The following is a 21,488-nucleotide window of genomic DNA, read 5'->3' as shown; positions in this document are numbered from 1 at the left end:
GACACATTCTTTCTTCTTCGTATATAAATATCTATCTCAGTAATGTTATAGATAATAAAAGACAGATTCAAATATTTTTTTTTATACTACAGTAAAATCTTTCACAGTATATAAATATCTATCCCAGTAATGTTTCTTTTTTCTTTTTTTTCTGAATATACACTAATTTCTTGCTCTTTAATTAGCTATGGTTGGTATTATTTCCAACTACTCTTCTTTGTCATATACTATGATACACCGATACTTCAATTTGGGTCACGTATCCGTATCTGACACGTATTGTGTCCGATACTTTAAGATACTTTAACGATACTTATGAATGAAGTATTTAATTTATAAAATAGTAGTACACTACAATAAAATCTTTAAATAGTGACCAATTTTAGTGACAACAAATAATTAGTCACTATATAGTGACCAAATTGACAACTAAAATAGTTTCAAAAAAATTATAATTGGTCTCTAAATTGATAGTTAAAATAGTTTCAATGATGAATTAATTTTTAAATTGGTCACTAACAGTAGTTACAAGGTTTTGACTACCAAAATAATTGGTCTTTAATTAGAAAATTTAGATTCACACATTAACAGTCATACATTTATTATGTTTGTAAGAATTATTTTACATTTTTTATTATTCATATATCACGTATCGTATCCTATTATTTTAAAAATAAACGTATCGACATATCAGATATGTATTGTATCCGATGTGCATCATAGGTCATATACCATTCATTTCACAAATATTCATGGGATCAAGTCAGTTTTCACCGTCACCTGCGAATAACAAATTAGTCTGAATCGAAGACTAATAATACTTTTGCATAGGGTGGAAGAAGAGAGAGAGAAGTTAGTAAAAAAGTGATATTGTTTTTTTGAATTGGAGAAAGATATTACAAATGGAGAAAAATGAGTAAATAATTTATAATAAATTTAATTGATGCAATCTAAGAAGAAACTATAATTAATTAACTAATATTATGAATTATCATATATTCCTCGTTTAATTTTAATTACAATGAATATAAATTAAAGATGAAAGATAATTACTTGAAAAAAATATTTTAAAAAATTGGAAATGATATAAAAAAATTGTGTAAAATTTAAAAATGCAACATATCTAAATAATTAATTACATTATATATTTTTTTTTATTTTTGATTTAAAATAAATTAAAGTATAATAAACACATTTTCAAATGAAAAATAAAATGAAATATTGAACTACTATCTTGCAATCTAAGTTCCTTGTTGGACTCTTGTTCAACTCCTCTATAGTGTATCTTCATGCAATTATTCCCATTTCTCATTTTAAATAAGAAGGTATTGAAATACTTTAAAATCCAAATTGAAATTATTCAATTTTTATGTTCAAATTGCAACTTAATTGATTGGATTGGAGCACCGTAATCTCATGTGCACTTTTCAAATTATATGTGCACGTTTCTACTTTCTTTTTTCGTACATCTACAACATTGAACTGAACAATGATAACGATTCAAGCAATTTTTTTTCCCTCCCGAACAAAACATATTGTCGATTCCACCATGGAAGACCAACTGAAAGAAGACAAATTAAAGGACGTGATCCAAGATGTTGGCGCAGAAGGTTTTACATAAGAGCATGTGTATCAGACGATGTTTACTTATGCGAAGACTCTGTTGTATGTCGATTCAACTAAGTTCATGCAGTTGTCAATGATGTTAAGATTTATGAATTTGAGAGTGACCAATAGGTGAACGAATAAGAGTTTCACATAATTGTTGGTATTCTTGAATGAAATGCTTCCATATGGAAATACACTACCCACTCGTAATTATGATGCTAAGAAAATTCTTTGTCTGATGGGTATGGAGTATAAAAGAATACATGCATGTCCTAATGATTGCATATTATACAGGAAACAATTTGAAGATTTGAAAAAATGTCCAAAGTGCGATTTATCACGATACAAGCAGAAAACCAACAGTGAAGATAATGGTAAAATAGAAAAGGAAAGTCTCACCTTGAAAGTAGTCTAGTACCTTCCAATCGTGCCCAGACTTAAGCGTTTGTATGCAAATTCAAAAGATGCTAAAACCTTTAGATGACATGTAGATAAGAGAAGATGTGACAGACTACTTAGTCATCTAGCTAATTCAATGCAATGGAAAAATATTGATGGTTGAGTTTTTGGTTTCGATTTTCATGTGAATTGAAGCAGAAAGTTGACTTTTTGACTTTAGTTGACAATCACGACCAAAAGATCATCCTTTTTTACCTCGACTAAATATGCCTCAGATATGGTACCGAGGCCAAACATAAAAAATAATTGTGGCCAAAAGCCTTCCCCGCATTGATGAGGACAATACAATGTAAATGTGAGTTCAACTATATACATTTTTATCCCAAAACAAAAAAGCTATACCTATATTCGAGTATAAAATTAATTTTTTATTTTTCATTTTTTTAATTATTGAGTATATTCATTTCCATTAGGGGTGACAAAATGGGTTAGGTCTAACGGGCAAATCCATTAGCCTGTGTTAAAAGGGACGGGTTGAGTTGAAGATTTCAACCTGTGAGCCCGTTCTGACCCGTCCCGTCCAATCCATCAATTTGACAGGTCAAAATACGAGCTAGTGCATCCAGACCTATTGGCCAGTTTTTAAAAAACAAAACAAAATAAAAATAATTAAAAAATTAATTTTTTATATTATATTCTTTTAATGTGTAAATATATAATAGTATTGTAAATTAAATAATTAATACATACAAATTAAGATTCAATTAATAGTTATAATTGAGTAATTTAACGTATAAATATAATAATTATTTTAATTTATCTAATTAAAAACATTAACTAATCAATTAAAAATTAAAAATTATTTTATTTGATTAAATATGCCTCTAATATTAATTTAAATGTATATATAAACAAATTTTTTTAAAAAATTATAACAAATTAAAAGATTTTAAAAAAAGAAAATATCTGACGGACTAGTCCGATCCAATCCGTTAACCCGTCCTGTAGGAAACGAGTTATGATTATTGATCCGTTTCTATTTGACGGGTGAGTTTGGCCCGACCCATTTTTAACGAACCAAAGACAGATTGGGACAAAACAGACACCCATATTTTTCGTACTTGTTCAAATATTTACTAAATAGTTTTCTTAAAAAACAAAAATACAAAACAAGTAATATTGTTTACAAAAGATATATTATATAATAATTAGTTGCAAATAATAATAAAAGTTATAATTTAGTAAATTTCAAACAAAATATCAAATAAACAAAAAAATATTCTCAATAATTTAATATAAAACATGTAACCAAACATATCGCTCCTCATATTTAATTTTAAAAAATAAAGTATAACTTAGTCATTTAGTTTAGAGAGAGTAGCTTACTTTCCACGGTCTGCTATTCCTTTCCTCTAATGACTAAATTTAAAACCTACTGAAATGGCTCTTTAAAGAAGGGCTTTATTCACAGAAAAATTGGGAGAGGGTCGACCAGTCCATTTAATAATTAATTGAATCCCTTGTCCCCACACGTATTCAAAGACTCTGTGGAGGTCCATATACACCAAACCAATTGGTGAAAGACAAAATGGAAAATCAACAAGTTCGCGTCAATAGTACGTGTAAATAATATTTTAGCTCTTAAAAGTGTAAAATATTATTAGTCTTTAGAACTGAAAAATTATATAAATTCATATGAAGGCACTTTAATTTTTAAATTTAATTGTTTATTGTTATTTTAATTCTTATAAATACGTTAATTTTATCATTTAAGTTATAAGTTTTTGAAATTTGGACGTATGATACTACCAATTATCTCTGTTTTTGTGGAATACGGAAAAGTAAAAGGTGTGTTTAGTTGATAGGAATTTGAAAATTGAAAATAGCGAAGACAAACATTGAATTAAAGAGATTTTTGGCGATATGTAAAATCTAAGAAAAAAGAATAAGATGGGAAAGGAGGATGTGGACAACAATACATAAATCTTTTTAAGAAGAGGGCGGCAATAGGCTCACGTACCACAATTAATTAATTATTCAAGAAGGATAAAAGAGGAAGTATTTGTAGAGATGTACTAAAGTTTTTCTATGAAAATACCATATCATTTAATGTATCAAGAAGCAAAGATTTAGGAGAATTCTTAATTTAGTTTCAAATTATGACCCATGATTTAAGCCACCTTCATACCATATATAAGAGTAAAGTGCATGAAAGAATAAGTTATGGTAACAAAAGATACTTTGGAACTTGAAAGAATTGCATGGAGGAAAACAAGTTGCATAATAATGATTAATGGGTGGGGTACAGGTAGTAGTTCCCCCCGTATCCTACTTACCCGTATCCATAACTGTCGGGTATCCATTATGCGGATACCAACTTAATTTTTTAATATCCACGGATATTTACGGGTACCTGCAGTATTTACAAAAAAATAAAAAAATATTTAACAACATATTTTAATCGTAAATTCAAATAAAATACAATATATAATATCCATAAATTTTAAACAAAGTTCAACTAACCCATTTAAATAGTGTTGAATGATAATTTACAAAGAAATATTTTTTTTTAAAACTAATTGATAAAAAAAAGACTCATTCAAAATCAATATGTTATTATTTTAACCATGTTTTTTAATTTATTTTTTTAATGTAAATTAATGTATAGCGGGTACGGGTATCCAGGAGTACGGGTATCGGTACAGATACTATGATACCTGTACCTGCCCCATTAACATGCAGGTATTAAAAATACTCGTATCTGTTACCCGTAGGTATCCATTTACAATATTTATTTCCTATCCATTATGGGTTTTATCCGCAGATATCCGTAGGTACATATTTTTTTGACATCCTTAGGATGAACCAAAAAGAGGAGAAGGAATGACTATATTGAACTTTTTAGTTAACAATCCAAAGAAAACTTTTCTAAAATCTATTGATGCATTTACCATATAAAAAATAGTTGATAACATTTGTAATATATTGGATGATTAAAGAAGTCGTTGAGGAAAATATTATCCAAATTCTAACATACAATGTTGCTAATTATAATGCAAATGGAGAGTTGATAATGACGAAAAGGAAGGTGCTTTATTGAACCCAATGTACAACACATTGCATTTTAGAAGATTTTGAAAAGAAGGTAATTATTCATTTATATACTATTCCAAAAGGTAGGAAGTTACTGCTTATATTTATTTAAAGACAAATATTTCTTTGTTGCACCACTTCATAAAAGAAAGATATTCGGTAAGATCGGACTTAATTCACTTTACCACCTCTTACTTAAGAGTAGGTTGTTTTCGGATTATAAGGGTTATCTAACTAGACATTTTAATAGTGATGAATGATGACACATTTTGTACACATATTTATAACTTTATTGTAAAGTACTTTCACTTTTCATATGTTTTATTTTCAATTCTTAAGACATTTTGTTTCATTGGTTAATCAATTGGATTCATTGTACATATTTGCTTTAATTTTGTATTTTTAACTTATTTAACCTTTGTTCACCATTTTGGTCATAACTTTTTATGTAGATATTATTTTTGGCTAATTATAGTTGGATTGGATTCTAAATTTATAGAGTTTCAAAAGAAACATATGGTTTTCTAGATTAAGACTCCTTTACTATTTCTACTATTCTTAGAAGTTTAGACATATTTGAAAATCTTGTAAAGGAATCCTATGGATTAACTTTTTGTTTGCGGTAGCTTAAACCTTTATAATTAGACCTTTAGACGTGAATAGAACCCATGATTAGGCCCACGTTTGTTTTAGATTTTAGAGTGCATATAAGACCTAATTGTGCTCAAAACAAGGAGACATAAATCATTTATCAAATTCTGAAAGTTTTAATTTTTTTCCTTTTCTCTTTTTTTTTTCTTTTTGTTTGTTCATCTTCTTCTTCTCTTTGCTTCGATTTTTTTTTCTTCAAGAATGAAGAACTAAAATTTTAAAGAACAATTCATGAAATCAAGATCAAATAAGAAGAATTGAGTTTCACACTTATCGTTTTTTGTTTTAAGTTTGTTTTTCTCTTCTCTAATTTTGGTGTTGCTCTTATGGTATTAGATTGCATTTATGAAAGTATAATTCAAATTAGAAATTTATTGGAATCTTGATTTGATAGTCAAATATGAATAAAATTATATGATATTGAAATTTAATTCGTATAAACTGATAGTTAACTAGTTGAATCGGTTAATTATTCAAACTTGAATTTGATTTTTTCGATATGAATTTCAGATTGTTTGGTTATTTATTCTGTGATTGATTTATTTTCATCTTTTTAATTTTTGCATTTGGTTTTTTATTTTAGTTTACAATTTACGTTTTACAATATAAGTCCCTAAACTTCCAATTTACTTTGTACACAAGTTATCATATGTTCGAATGGTGCATTTCCCATAATAGTAGGTTTTAATGATAATGAATAATGGATGAAAGATGTTTAATGGTGACAATAAAAGGTAAATAATTTAGTAATCTCGAAATTGGAATTTCATTTCATCTTTAGATTTGACTTCTTATATATTAGACAAGATTAACTCATAATAATAATAATAATAATAATAATAATAATAATAATAATAATAATAAGATCGATCGAGTGTAGCGAAGGATCTCTCCGAACCTTATGAACACCACTGTCTTAAAGATAATATAGAGAAGAAAAGAAGAACACTTTTGAGAGAACTCTAGTGTTTGTTGTTTTTGCTGTTTTGTTCTTGTCTTTTTTCCCATGCACCTATGTGGTATTTATAGGTAGAAAATGAAGACAAAGGGGTAGATTGTAATAAGAATACAGTCGTTAACCATAAAAAACATTAACCCATAAATTAAAGGTTCATGAAAACTTAAATAATTGTAGATTTTTTATTTTAATTATTTATTTTTTAAATTATATTAAAATATTTTCAACATGTATACAAGATATGCTGGTTAACCTAAGGAACAACACTTGATTGATTTTCAAATCCAATATTTCAAGAACCAGGAAAAGTTATTTGGTAATTCATTGGCTAAAGGCAATTGGAAAAAAACTCCAACAACTTGGTGTGTTTCTTATGAAGATTGATATCTAGACCTTCAAAGGTTTGTTATTCATATACTTAGTTTGACACATAGTTCTTATGTATGTGAAGTAATTGGAGTGCATTTGAGACAATAAGATCTTAAAAATTGTGAAATTAGAATTAAAATATAGCAAATTAGTAATACTTTTGTATTTGTATTTTTTTGGTGCACAGAAAGAAGAAATCGTTTGAAATAAAAAAATATATATATAAATGATGTTGTTTATGTCATTATTAATTTAAAATTGGTTAATAAGCATTCGAGGACTTTGAACTAGATTATATTTATTTGATCATAAGCGAATTATGAAAAATGTTGAAGGAAGAAATAATGTAATTTATTAATGTGTGTTTTAAGAGAGATAAAATTAATGTGGATCCCATAAATTTTCATTTAATTTGAATCATCGTTATTACATTAATTGTTTGATTAAGTATTAATAAATTAGTTGATTTTGTTTTAATTATTTACGTTATTATATATATATATATATATATATATATATATATATATATATATATATATTTATGAGTTCCTCCTGTTTTGGTTGCAGTTTTCAGAGATACATTTCACCTTGTCTCTGCATCGTGAATACTGTTTTTTTCTTTAAAAATTATGAAAAAATTAATCCGAAATATAAATTTATTTCACATTTTAATTAAGTATTCCACTAAATATTTGAGTAACAGAAATTCAAATATTTCAGAATTCATCTTTAATAAAAAGTCATAAAAAAACTTGATATAATAGTCCCCATTATTCCTCTGATGAGATCTGTGGTCCCACGTTCTTCTTTTTCGCAACTTGTAAGAGTTTCTTTTGAAGGTCTTTCCCAGGTACTTTTACTAAAGTAACCCTTTTGTTACTTCCCCAATTAATCGTTGGAATTCATTCTGCTAATGTCTCACACTACAACAAACATATACATGCTAACGTACCTGGCATTAACATGTATCAAGTAACAGTAGTAAACTCGGTCGTGTAAAACAAGACATAATCTCCTGCATATATATCAGGTTACAAGATCAAATCTTCTTTTTCTTTGAGAAATATAAGTACTTCTTTAAATGATCTATAAATTTTGAAGTTATTGACTAATCTACTGTTTTTCTATAAACAAAATGTAAATGTCTAAAAGAAGAATTTAATTTACATTAACAGTGAATATGTATAAAACATTCAACAAGAATCTATCTTATTACCACATCGGATAAACTAATGACGATAACATGGTTAAATCTTACTTCTTCCTAATCAAGTTCTCCCTGCAGCATTCTTTGTGGAGCAGTTCTTCCCAATACCCAGAAGGTTGCCAGTGCCTTTTGTTTTAGGGTGGAACTCCACATCCAGATCCTTACAAGTAACATCCAATAACTCATCCTTGCTTGGCCATATCCCAGCTTCGAATCTAACCGTAACCTTCAAAACCACGTTGAAGTTCACCACCCCTTTGTTTAAGTCCCGACCCAGAATCGGAGGCACCACCTTCTGGTGTTGGTCCTTCACTTCAAAGTCAACCTTCACACTCTTGTTGGTCAACTTCTCCAGGTTCACGGTTGTTTGCACTGCAGCCTTCGAGTACAACTCAGAATCGTAAAGCAGCAAGGAGCCCTGACGGTGAAGCACCACCTGGGTTATGATCTTGTTTGGGTTTGTTATGGTTAGTCCAACCTCGTACCTTCCTCGTACCTGGGAGTCTGAGAGAGAGAAGTTGGTAACAGAAAGTGACGTCACCGCAAAACCAGGGTCATGTGGGTGCATGACAAGCCATGCTATGCTGATAGCAGCCATCAAAAAAACAAAGATGGTAACCAACAAAAGTATTACGTTTCGGGGAAAACGGGTGTCACCACATCTTGTCCTGTGGTTGTTGGTCGGAGCCATTGGTTTTTGGATGTTTTTTGGCTTCAGTCAGACACAAATGTTCTTTACGAGACTTAACCTGATTAGTTCAAGTACGATTACTATGGACAGCGAATCTATCTTTTTCAGTACTTAAACCATGGATTTTGGAAGAAGAGTTTGTCTTATCATGATGCTAATTAACTGGTAGGTTGGTGCAATTTTGGCTTGGTGCCGTTGTTGACGACGGAGAAGCCAGTATTGTCATGAAATAGAAGAAAACCAATAGATGAATGAAAACACACACAAAAGGCTCACATATTTATACTGTAGCAAAGCGCGTCATTTCTTAAAATGCAACGTTCGCAAAAATATATGAGGAAGGTTCCACGATGCTTCTATGAAATGAGGAAACCTAGGAAACTACCTAGAAATGAGGGAATCTACGCAAAACTAACGTATAGTTCTTTTACAATAACATTCCTACTTGTGTCTAGAATATAATATAATATCATCTTGGTTGAAAATTAGTGTGGACGGAAAACATTGCTATCTGACTGCAAATTGTGGTATGCTTTCTGTTTGTGGTTGATCAGGTAATTTATTTTTTCTGTTTTCTTGGCTTAGCTCTATTTAACCATAGAAAGTCTTGGGTACAAAATGTCCATACAATTTAATCATGAGTTGATGTTATTAATTTGTATGGTAACTATTTACAATAGCATAAAAGCACTGAAAGAATTACAATAATGGAAGAAGGGACAAAGACAATTTGTTCTCGTATGGATTCAAGTGGAGCTTGAATAGCTATGGACTAACTTTAAGAGCAAATTTTAAACATGAAATACAAGTGAATTTATCACATAAGAATTCACTATTTGAGATACCTTATGAAGAGCGTCCCCCACTTTCCTCAGACATCATTCCTTTGAGACTCTTGGCTAACCAAATCGCTGTCTCCCTTGGAGAAACCTTATCTTTCCCAAAGGGCTTCAGAACAACTTGAAGTTCCTCCAATCTGTTTTGCTGCAGCAACTCTGCAGACAGCTCCAAGAGCTCTTCAAGTGCCTCTGCTCTCTGTCTGAAAGATTTCACATCCAATGTTTCCTTTGCTGCTGGTTTCTCTTCATTCGTAGGAGTGTTACTTTTACTGGGCTCAGTAGATTCAGGTTCTGAAACTAGAGGAGGAGGGTTACTCACTTCTTGTTCCTTAAGACCAGGATGATCAGAATTGCTGGAAGAATCTGAGAAACTTGGAGATTTAAGGATGGGAGGAGTGCTTAAGTTTTTCATTTCCAACTGGTCAGATTTCAAGCTTGTAACATCAGAGCAGCTTGAAGATTTTAGTGTCAAAGGTGACGTTATGTTCCTCATTTCTAAATCATCTCTCACAACATTGATAAACTTACCAACATCTACATTCTGAACTCCCATCTCCACAGATTCCTTTACTGGCTGATCACTGCCAACGCGGTAACTACTATGGCGTATGACATGGATAACATCATCAAAGGCTGGAGGAAGATGGCCAGTATCAGGCCTTTCTGGTGCTGGATTTTGCAGCACAGTTCCTTTCTCTTGCAAAACTTTCTGGCTTGATAATTTAGTAGGGGTAACCAGAGGAACAGTTTCAACCACAGGTGACAGTCTCTCCCTCACTGTGAATTTGTCATCACCAGGGGACTTACATTCAAGTGCTGGCTGAATCAGTAGATCAGGTTCAGTTTCTGGACTAACTTCTGTATGAACAGACTTTTCTCCAGAACTTGGGGGTTCGTGTTTGGTAGACTTGTTCAAAGACATTTCCTTGGTAACATCTTGAAAATCTTTGATTTCTTTGGTGGCTCCAGCAGAGGGATCAACATATCCATCATCACAGCCAGAAGTAGTGGACATAGTTGTCTGGGATTTAGGAAGAGCCCCTTCTGAAGCAAGTGCTACCTCAGAATCTTCAACATGGTGATCTTGACTTAAACTGGAATTCACTTTCTCATTACTGCTTATAGTATTGTGGAAATTCATGGCAATCTCACAGGAATCTTTAGGAACATTTTCAGCCATCTTACAATGTGCACAAGTAGTCACTGGGCTGCTGTCAGGACATGATTCCACACCTACAATGTGGCTTACATTCACATGTCCAGGAAGCATCTGTTCTCTCATGTCAATAAAAGTTGTAGCATCATCAGCAAGTTCACCTCGGATAGAAACTGAAGACGAAGCAGAATTGCTGCTATCTGTTTGCATTCCTCTGGAACTTCTTTCAAAAATCTTCTGGGGCTCTCTAGTAACCTGTCTCGAAATACTTGGGACATTGTCGTTGGCCAATTGAGAAGGGCTCGTCTCATGTTCCTGAACTATTTTATCTGTGCCTAGTTTTCCAGTATCATTTGCTGCATTTGGAACATCAATTCCAGCCAACCTCATTCTTCCAGAAAATGAAGGTCTTCTAAGTAAGCTTGGGGGAGTCCTTTGTCTAGGCCTGGGAGGAACTACATCTCCATCTACTTGTTTAACAACTGCAGGTGGTGGAGTCAAATCATGTCTAGCTTTAACTTTTGGTGAGGCTTCTACCATCAGAAACTGCGACCATAAAGTAATGAAATACAAGAAATAAATCTCAATGTCATGAGGATCTCTTTTTAAAAAGAGCTGATAACATAGATAATTTAACAATGATGATTACCTGTTGCTTTGATTGATGTGACCCCTGCATTCTTTTTGCAGAGTCAGGGGTTGCTCGTGCAAGTGCAACAGTTGGTGACTCTAGCATAGGTTTCACAATTGGAGCAATAAAAATAGGCTTAGGCAATTTAGACAATGTCTCAGTACTTATTTTCTGTGCTGACACACCACCAGGCTTAACACGATTGCCTCTCATTGGAGAAGTTGCTTCTCTAACCTTTCCTTCTTTCAATGCCATCATGATATTTCTAATTGTTTTTGGCTGCTTAGATTCAACGTGAGAATGTTGTGCATTATGAGATGGTTTCATCACCTCTTGCTCAGTTGTTTTGGTATTCCCATTGGCATTACTAGAGCCACTTTCTTCCTCTGAACCATCATCATCGATTGATGTTTGATCCATCTCAGTGGCTTTGTTATCACATTTTGGTACTGCTGTTGCAATGTTTTTCTCAGTTGACATCAAACTATCTTTGTCACTGTTGGAACTATTACTGTTTTGACTTTCAGCCATATTTTTCCGAGGATAGTTGACAGTAGAAATTGAAGGAGGACTGAAAGCTGGACGGTATTGATCCACATAAGGCTGTAAATAAGGGTGCTTTAACACCTCAGATGCCTGAGAAAATATGAAGTGAGAATATTTAGGGAAAGCAGTGACAGAACCATTTCCACATTGAAATAAATTTGTTCTCAAGAGAATCTTACTGTTGGTCGATGTTCAGGATTTTTTCTTAGCATGCCCTTTATTAGTGTTTTCCTGAGGTAACAATAGTCAACATTAGTAACAACAGAATATTGATATTAACACAAGCGGAAAGAAACTTACAAGGAAGGGGAATAACATGGAGGCAAAGGGCCAATGGAAGAACGGTTTATCTTGCTTATCAACCCTGCCATATCCTGAAACATGAGGGTATTGCATTAAATGATCTCACTCAAGTTACATCCTACCAATATCTAATTTAAAGTAAAAAAATCAGAAGAAAACTTACAAAAGCTTTGAAAGCAGGGCGATGAGCAGCCATCTCGTATATACAACACCCTGGACAACAAAGAATTTTAGCTCAAGAAAAACCATATCTGCAATTACTAGATACTTGTTGTAAAATACATACCTAGTGACCAAATATCAGATTTGAATCCATACGGTATATCTGCAAGCAGTTCAGGACACATGTAATTAGGAGTTCCTACCACCTGCATAGAAACATTTTCCATCTCTGGTGACTATGCATTTGTATATAAACGTAACGCTAATCATATAGATTAAATAATTGATACCAATATCATATTTTATACCTCTAGAAGTAAAAGATTATTAAAATGTAAATTTATCCGCGGAAAAGATGAGAAACAATAAACAAGTTTACAACAACATGATCCTGCGGCTGAATCAGCCCAAATTCTAGAAAAAAAATGTTGTCCTCTTATCTGTCAAATTTCCAGCAAGCAAGCTAATTCAATTTGCCCAAACAACACTCAATTCCTATTTCTGCTTTTTTCTTTATCTCAAAATGTAGTTTATAAACGAGCCGGCAAATGTGGAAGAGTATGGGACTGAAAATATATGGTTTGCATGAAGCAAATATTAATACATTATTGTCCCACTTGTTTTTGTAGAAAAAACTTAACAGCAGGATAATTTTCACTAAACATAGTTGAGATGATATTACTAGTCCTTGGTTTGGCCAATAGAGGAAAAACCCAGTAGCAGCTAACACTGAAGCCTCTGGTTCCCAAACAGATAGGAAACAAAAGTTAGGATATGGCCAAAAAATCTACGTATGACTATATGTGAAAATAACATTGATGTCATCTTAGTATTAATCGGTGTGTGCACAGAAAACCTCAGAGGAATGCATCAGTGCTATGGAAACCTGATAGAAAAATGTTTAGCATGAATCCTTCGATCTTTTTAAGCAAATAATTTGGATTGAAAGAACACAGAAGAAATCAACATCAGTTTACACATACCGAGGAAGCCAAATCATCCGCTTTTAGTGTCTTAGCAAGGCCAAAATCCCCTATATGTCAGGAAAATGCACACAAATTCAGATGAGGAGTCAACTATCCATCTCCAATATAAATAAACATGATAGGATAATTCACCTAGGCGAACATCCTGATCCTTGGTAAGAAAGATGTTGGAACACTGTCGGCAGAGTCAACAAAATCAGACTTAATACATTTTAAATCAAGGACAAGAATCATATACCAATTTGCTTCATATATAAGTGTATACCTTCAGGTCACGATGCAAAACAAAATTTGAATGCAGGTATTCCACGGCCAACAGTAATTGAGTGAACCATTTGCAGAGTTTCTGAGAAATTTCGACAACATTCAATGTAAGATAGGAAAAGAATACACGCATAAACAAACGCAAGTGTGGGACAAGATTCAAGAATACCTCCTCAGGAAAGTAAGCACCATTTAATTTTTTCATCGATTCAGCCCTGTCCCATATTTGAAGAGAAAATAAGCATAAACTATCAAATAAACTTTAAGAGATTGAGCATGGGTAGTATCATATGCTCACATGTCTCCACCTTCACAATATCCAGTGACAATGCAGACATAGCAACCCTGCAACAGAAATAGAATGTGTTTAGCAAAGAAATTAAGACTGTGAATACATTATATAGAAACTTAAAGGTCTCTCACCTTCTCAACCCATGCCTCCTTGAATTCCACAATATAAGGATGCTGGATTCGAGCAATAAGAGCCATCTACAATTCTCAACAAGCAACAACAGTCAAATCTCTTCCCAAAAAAATTCAGATTCCAGGTATATGAACTTTGATTCTGTGAAGCAAATCAACAAACAGGAAACACACAAAAAACCCAACTCACTTCTTGATGAGCAGATCTTCTGCATCGTTCAGTCTGTCTTGCTAGCCTGATTTTTTTCAACACATATCTACAACACAATAAAACGAAGCTTCAGTCATGAAACTTAGTATGAACCTACCCAATACCCATCAACGAATATCTCAAGAACAGAAACACATGAAAGTTGTGACTATTACTTCTTCTTCTCAGCCTTGTGGTGAACAAGAATAGCAGCTCCAAATGCTCCTCGCCCGATCTGCTCCATGATCTCATACTGATCCATCCGAGACTCCATTGCTCTCGATCCACCAAAACTCAATCCCTCAAACCCCAAAACAACACAGATATAATAAAGAAAACCAACAAAAACCAATAACTAGCAACCAATCTCACGCGACACCATTCCTCACTTTCCACATGAAATCATTTCCAAAGCCTCAAATACTCATGTAGTCCTAGCCACTGTTCTTCTCCACCCAGTGTTGCAATAAACTTGCTCTACATTGCTTCCTCAATAGATTACAACCGTATGCAACCCAAACACCATGTGCGTTTCTTCTCATCTTTCTCTACACTCTGCTACAGGCTCGTTCCATTGACCCGCACTAGTCCCATGACAACCACACCAACGGGCAATAATAGCATACCCATGATGCTTTTTCATAGGATTTGAAAAAGAAGATGGTTGAAAGTCTCAACCTTTGTTCCCAAGTTGAAGGAAAAAAACAAAGTACAACACAAACACACACAACCTGTCTCTAACTATGTCATAACTGAATTGAAAACTTTGAGGACACACACTCACACGCACTCTCTCTCTCTCTCTCTCTAACTGTCACCAATTGAATCGAAGAGTTGAAGAGAGAGAAGAGGGTGCTAATGGGTGTGCTTGGTTATTCGCCGACAGGCACAGCTGGTCTACCTGGTTCCGAGCTTTCGATTTTTGTTCGTTTATTTCGACTAAATTTTTTTTTTTAACTTTAATTAATTTCATTTTTTTTATTTCAAAGTTTGCATCTTCTTCTTCCTTCAAAATTCAGTATCCATTAATGGATGAAAAAAAAGGTGTCACCTTCGTGGGTGAAATGCCCTCAGTTATTCATTGCCATAACAAGACACATTTCAAACATCACCAACGGTTTCATGTTTCAACTTCTAATGTTTGTGTCATAATTTGGACTTCAAATCCACCAAGTTAACCACATGATTTTGGAACTACAATTAATGGATATTGTGATTTGCGAACGGAAATAAAGAGAAATTTATATAGATGGTTGAATGTAGTAAATGCATGGATTTTATAATAAATATTTTTATTGTAACTTTTAATTAATTGATTGAGTAAGTTTTTTAGATTGACATTGTATAAAAGATTAAAAAAATAATTTATATATGGTTTGATGATAAATTTTATTCTTGTTATACATTTAGCACTATGACAGTCATCTTTAACCTTTTTCTAATTTGGCTTGAATGTTGTTTTGGTAACGAAAATTGTGCAAAAACAGAACTACTATTTAACTAAAATCAAATTTAAGAGAAGAAACAGTTGAATAACTGAACATTTATATTAACCATAAAAAGCAACTCTTCACAGATTTAATCTTTATGGGAAAGTATTTATGGGAAAGTATAGGTTGATGTCTTTATTTAACTGAAAAAGAAAACATGACACGAAAAAAAAAATGATGTGTTGTAAGAATTTAGTGCTTTTCAAGACTACCTTTTAACAAAAGGACATATGAAAGTGAACAAAAAGAAAGAACTTACATGAATTATAAAAAAAATGATGGTTTAGAGTGAAAGTGACTGTACGAAGCAGTATAAAATGTCATTTGTTATGGTGGAGACTTTGGGTTGTCAAGATTATTAATTATTGGGGATGGTTAAAGAATTGTTTTAACCCATAATAATGATATTGAAATTAATATAGAAAGTACAAGATGTGGATAGAGAATATACCTCTCATAGGAATAAACCTCTCTCTTGGTGACTTACATTAATCAAGTTTGTATAAGAGAAGATGTGAAGATGTGCACCATGTTACGCTTAAAATAATATACTTACACTCACATCTTGTTTACTAATTACCTTGTTTTTCAATCACTTGCATAATAAAAGAGAGAAATCATTGATGTGTTATGTTGTAATTGAAATCAAACTGACTGAGCTTTTTCTAAATGTAATAATAAAATCTAGATCAATTTCAAAAAATAAAAATAAAGAGAACAGATGTGAAAATTTTACAAAAGAAGAAAAACATATATATTGAAAATTTCCTAGATATGTGTTGTTAATTATTTTTAAATGTGTCAAAGTGAGTTAACCTGGTTCACACGGGTTAAGCTAAAAAAGGTCAGCTCAACCCGACTCACTTTTTTTATGAGTCAAAAATTTTACAACCTCGTTCGACCCACCATGGGTTGGTGGGTTAGTGTGCGTTAGCTCACTTACAAATATATTTTTTTTTTAATTTTTGCAATTTATTTTATGTATATATTGCATTAAAATGTGAGTGAAATTGACTTCATTTATTTTTTATAATAGTAGAATTAAAGTGTTCACATGATTCTTGAAATATTATTACAAAGATAATAGTTAAAGATTAAAGTAACATCGTAAATAACTTGGAAAACAAGTTAATTAAACATTAAAACTATTTAAATATAATTGAGCAACATTCTAGAATTTAAAAATATGAAATTTTAAACCTATATAATTAGAAGTAGTAAATAATTATAACAAAAAAAATAATAAATTGTAAAAAAAATGTTGGTGAAATAAGTGGGTCAACCCACCTTCATTCCAGCTCAAACCCATGAGTTAAGTGAGTCGGACTCATTTCAACTCACTTTTCAAAAAATTTAATTTTTTTCAATATAGCCTAGCTTAAACCCATGGTGAGTCGGGTTAGCTTACGAGTTGAAACTTATTTTGACATCTCTAATTATTTTTATAAAGGTGGTTCATTTATTAATCAATATTGATTAATAAATGAACCACAGTTGCATGATTTTTTATACTATAATCCAATATAATTGACAACAATTTATATGGCAACTACTCTATGATGGACAAATAACTCTATAAATTTATAACAAGTGTTATGTGCTCCGAGTCATGAAACCTACTCTCTTCTATACCATTAAAGTTGACGCGGTGAGGGTTTGAAACAAACAAGTACAGTCAAGGATTTCCGTGACAGTGGCAATAGCTAAAGGTTATTCCTTATCTTTTTTTCGCATTAGTTTTACATCTGGTATCAGAACTAGGTTAAAATTTTTTGTCTCTTTTGCCTTGTTTTGAATCTGTCGCAATTATCCTTTTAAATGTTTTTTTATTGTGTTTTTTCTTTGTGTTTGATGTCGAGCCTAATATTATTGACGTTGGAGGTGTCACAATTGGTGAAGTGGACTGGTTTGACGTTGTTGTTATGGGTACAAAAAATCTCAGAGCATCAACATTGCGGCCCTTCAAGGCTTTGTCGGAATTGCTCTAAGGAATCCTATATTTTTTTTCGTGTACTCATGTAGTATGGAACACTGCCACTTGCCGATGGCAATTGACACCATTTTTGTTATCGTGGGATGTGCGGATTATTTGAAGGATGAAGATAAATTAAAAATGCACTTTTTATTTTGTCAAAATAAAATAATGAGGATTATATATATTTTAAAGTCAAATATTTGATGGTGTGATGGTCAAGTAATCTTTTTATTTGAATTATTGTATTTGTATGATTCTATTAGTTCATTAAGGATTAACATATAACCAGGGGCATACCTTGGTATAAACTAAGGGACCATGGCCCCCCATTTTTTTTTTCATATTTATATAATTTGGTATATAATTTCAAATACATTTTTCTAAAATTTAATATTTTTAATATATTTTATATTTTCAATTTTACCTTTTAAATATTTTTTAAATAAGGGTTAAATATGTTTTTGATCTTTTAACTCTCAGTGAAAATTGTAAATAGTTTCTTTCCGAAATTTTTGACTAATTTAGTCCCACAAGTATAGCAATGTGTGTATTTAGTCATTTTAATCATTTTTTTAAGTTTATTTGACGTTTCAAACGCTTTTCATATTAGTACTTGAGTTGTTTCAACGTTTAACTCATTTTTACTTCAATGTTAGTTTAGAAACATGTTTAAAATATTAAATAAACTTCACAAAATTGTTAACATGACTAAATTTACCAATTTTTTAAAGATGTGGGACTAAATTGGTCAAAAGTTTCGAATAAAGACTAATTCTAAGTTTCACGAAAAGTTAAGGGACCAAAAATAAATTTAACCCTTTAAATAAAAATATTTATTTTATTAATATTATCTTTTAAGTGATTATTTGTTTATTTTTTATTTGATTTTTTTGAACTTAATCATTGTAAATGAAAATTAATTATGGTAAAATAAAAAATATTTATATTTAATTTTAGAGTTAAATATGATTTTGGTCCCTTAACTCTCGATGAATTTTAAAATTAATCCATTTCGAAACTTTGGACCAATTAATTCTTTATCTTTCGAAATACATAGATTTAGTTCTTTTAATCAAATTTTATTGAATTTATTTGACATTTCAAATATATTTCATAATAATATTTGACTTAATATTAAAACAAAAATATATCTAACAATATAAATAATTTAAATATACTCATAAAATGCTTAGTAAACATTAAATATAAAACGGTATATTTTCAATATTTTCAATTGTAGGCAAGTGTTTGATGTTGCAGAGAGTGATTTTGTGAGGATAGAGACGATGCAGAGAATGGAATTAACGAAAGATGAGGACGTTGGACCCACCATTTTCACAGAACCCAACGAGTTGACAATGATATTAAACAATGATTAGAGTATGATATAATGGCATACGAACAGTGGAATAGTGTCAAAGAGAAAGAAACAGCAAGAGATATGAGTAAGAGTGCCATGGTTTCAGTGCCTTGTCTCACTGTGCACAGTTTCGCCATGTGCATGTGCTCCTTCCATCCATCAATGGATTATTCTCTCCACAACCACATGCCATGCACAAAGAAAACACTAACACACCTCACAAATAATAGGGTTCCTCCCATTATCTTCATCAATTTTACTGCTACTATCTACAGGAACCATTCGAGAATATTCACTAGTGTTCTTCCTCCATTTTTCTATCTTTGTCAAAAGAGATGAAGAAGCTATGGAATTTGATACAAGACGATGGTGTGTATGATAGTTTTTAGAACGAACTGTACTCACTTTTCAGATTTAGTAATATTGTGTCTGGGTTTTTTCTCTTTAACTTTTAGGTTAAAATACAGATTCCTTCACGTGAAAGAAAAAGAAAAGGTCCTTTTTTTCTTCTGGGGAATGATTATTCTTGGGTTTCTAATTTAATGCCATATTTGGTGTTGTTTGGCAGAAACTCTTCATAAACTTTATTGAATTATCATTGGTAAATGAGAAGTTTTACGTTATATAATAATGAAGAGATAAAATTATTCATGATTTAAAAAATCATGACTTATGGAGATTTGGTAGATGGAAAAATATGTAACCATGTTTCTACTAAAGTAACCCAAATAATATTCCAATAAATATTAGTGAATAATGAGCTTAACATATAGCCGATGTTTTTAAAGATATTTGTATAAAATATTAGTATGATTCAATAGGTTTTAAAATTTATGATAAATTTTGAAATTTTTAATTGATTTTTTATTAATTTTTTAATTTATTCAATAATTTAAATTTTATAATTTTTAACTGGATCCCTTTTGTTTAATTAATATAATTATTATTTTGTTTTGTTTTATTTATTTATTTATCGATAAGTAATTTTTTTATTAATATAAAATAACATTAGTATTAAAGTAAAATACAAATGACTTTTATTACTTTAATTGAAAACATGTTTCAAGACAAGAACACTCTCATCAATAATGGTGATGGGACAATTCCTTAATTATTATAAGTGATGTGAAAGCATATTGAAAAACATGACAATATCATTATTACAAAAGAGTAATAAAAATCACCATTTATATTAATAATAATATTATTTGAAATAACAACCACATCATTCATTTAATTGAAAAATTAATAACAAAAACTCAATCTCAATTAAAAAATGTAAAAAAAAAATTGAGTACTTAATACAAAATAAAAATAATATGAACTTAATTAAAAATGTCAAAGTTCATTAGATAGTTGAAATTTAATTAAATCTATTTAATATCATAACTTATTCATCGGTAGATACTAATTATTAGATTGAATATTTCTAATTACAAGTATAACGTAATAACTATTGTAACTTAATTTACTCAATTTATGTCACAAAAATTCATATAACTACGACAAATTCATTTTTATGAATATCAACTAAAAAACACTTGGTTAGGAAAAAACTTAAACTTAATTTTTACCAAATTAATATACTTTGTTACACTCGTTCATGAAATCTATTTCTATAACGAGTTTAAAACTAAAACTTTACTATTAATTTTGAATCAATTAAAATCGATTTAAAAATGGTATTTTATCAAGAAAGATGAATTTCTTTTATCCTTTTAATCATAATTATTAGTCTTAAAACTAGTTTTTTGCGTAACCATTTTTATTTATATTAGATATATTAGATATCTTATATCTTATCTTTCATTTTTTGTTTATATGTTATTATTTCTTTTCTATTCTTATTTATAATTTGGGCTTAGTTCATAATCTCTTTATTATAAATACAATATTATGTTTATTTCCTACCAAATGGAGATTAATCTCATATTTAGTTTTTCATCATATTCAATAACTATCACGATCAGGTTTTTTTGACAAAATTTTGATTAATCTAATACCTAGTTTTTTATTATATTTAATAAGTATTGGGTTCTTTGGACAAAATTTTCCGTCTCCTATGTTCCTGCAACCATCGCTAAAGTTTGTTATTGTTTTCTTCACATGGAAAATTAAGAAATTAGCTCACCACAGTGGCTACAAAGGAAATGTTAGGACAAGTAATGTCAAATAATCTAATTTTCC

At 30.8% G+C, this 21,488-nt stretch overlaps 2 protein-coding genes across 3 annotated transcripts; both read right to left on the bottom strand.

Annotated features, from left to right (window-relative positions):
• Positions 1-8,216: 8,216 nt before the first annotated feature.
• Positions 8,217-15,384, bottom strand: LOC114169181 (serine/threonine-protein kinase Nek3). Of its 2 annotated transcripts, XM_028054222.1 has the most exons (15): positions 14,653-15,384; positions 14,477-14,543; positions 14,287-14,352; positions 14,162-14,208; positions 14,033-14,078; positions 13,865-13,945; positions 13,732-13,774; positions 13,597-13,646; positions 12,738-12,819; positions 12,615-12,664; positions 12,449-12,522; positions 12,328-12,379; positions 11,621-12,238; positions 9,822-11,517; positions 8,217-8,789 (listed from the first exon to the last, which is right to left on the bottom strand). In XM_028054222.1, the coding sequence occupies exons 1-14, from the start codon at positions 14,748-14,750 to the stop codon at positions 9,823-9,825; spliced, it is 3,069 nt and encodes a 1,022-aa protein (XP_027910023.1). In that variant the 5' UTR covers positions 14,751-15,384; the 3' UTR covers positions 8,217-8,789; position 9,822. The 2 variants fall into 2 exon arrangements, with proteins under 2 accessions (XP_027910023.1, XP_027910022.1); XM_028054221.1 differs by having other exon boundaries at positions 8,217-11,517.
• LOC114170388 lies at positions 8,347-8,976 on the bottom strand. The gene has a single exon (XM_028055867.1). The coding sequence runs from the start codon at positions 8,974-8,976 to the stop codon at positions 8,347-8,349; it is 630 nt and encodes a 209-aa protein (XP_027911668.1).
• Positions 15,385-21,488: the final 6,104 nt, after the last annotated feature.

The sequence above is a fragment of the Vigna unguiculata genome, chromosome 11 (genome assembly GCF_004118075.2).
Source record: "Vigna unguiculata cultivar IT97K-499-35 chromosome 11, ASM411807v1, whole genome shotgun sequence".
Lineage (NCBI taxonomy): Eukaryota > Viridiplantae > Streptophyta > Magnoliopsida > Fabales > Fabaceae > Vigna > Vigna unguiculata.
Note: the sequence above shows the minus strand (reverse complement) of the source record. Positions and strands in the feature narration are given on the sequence as shown.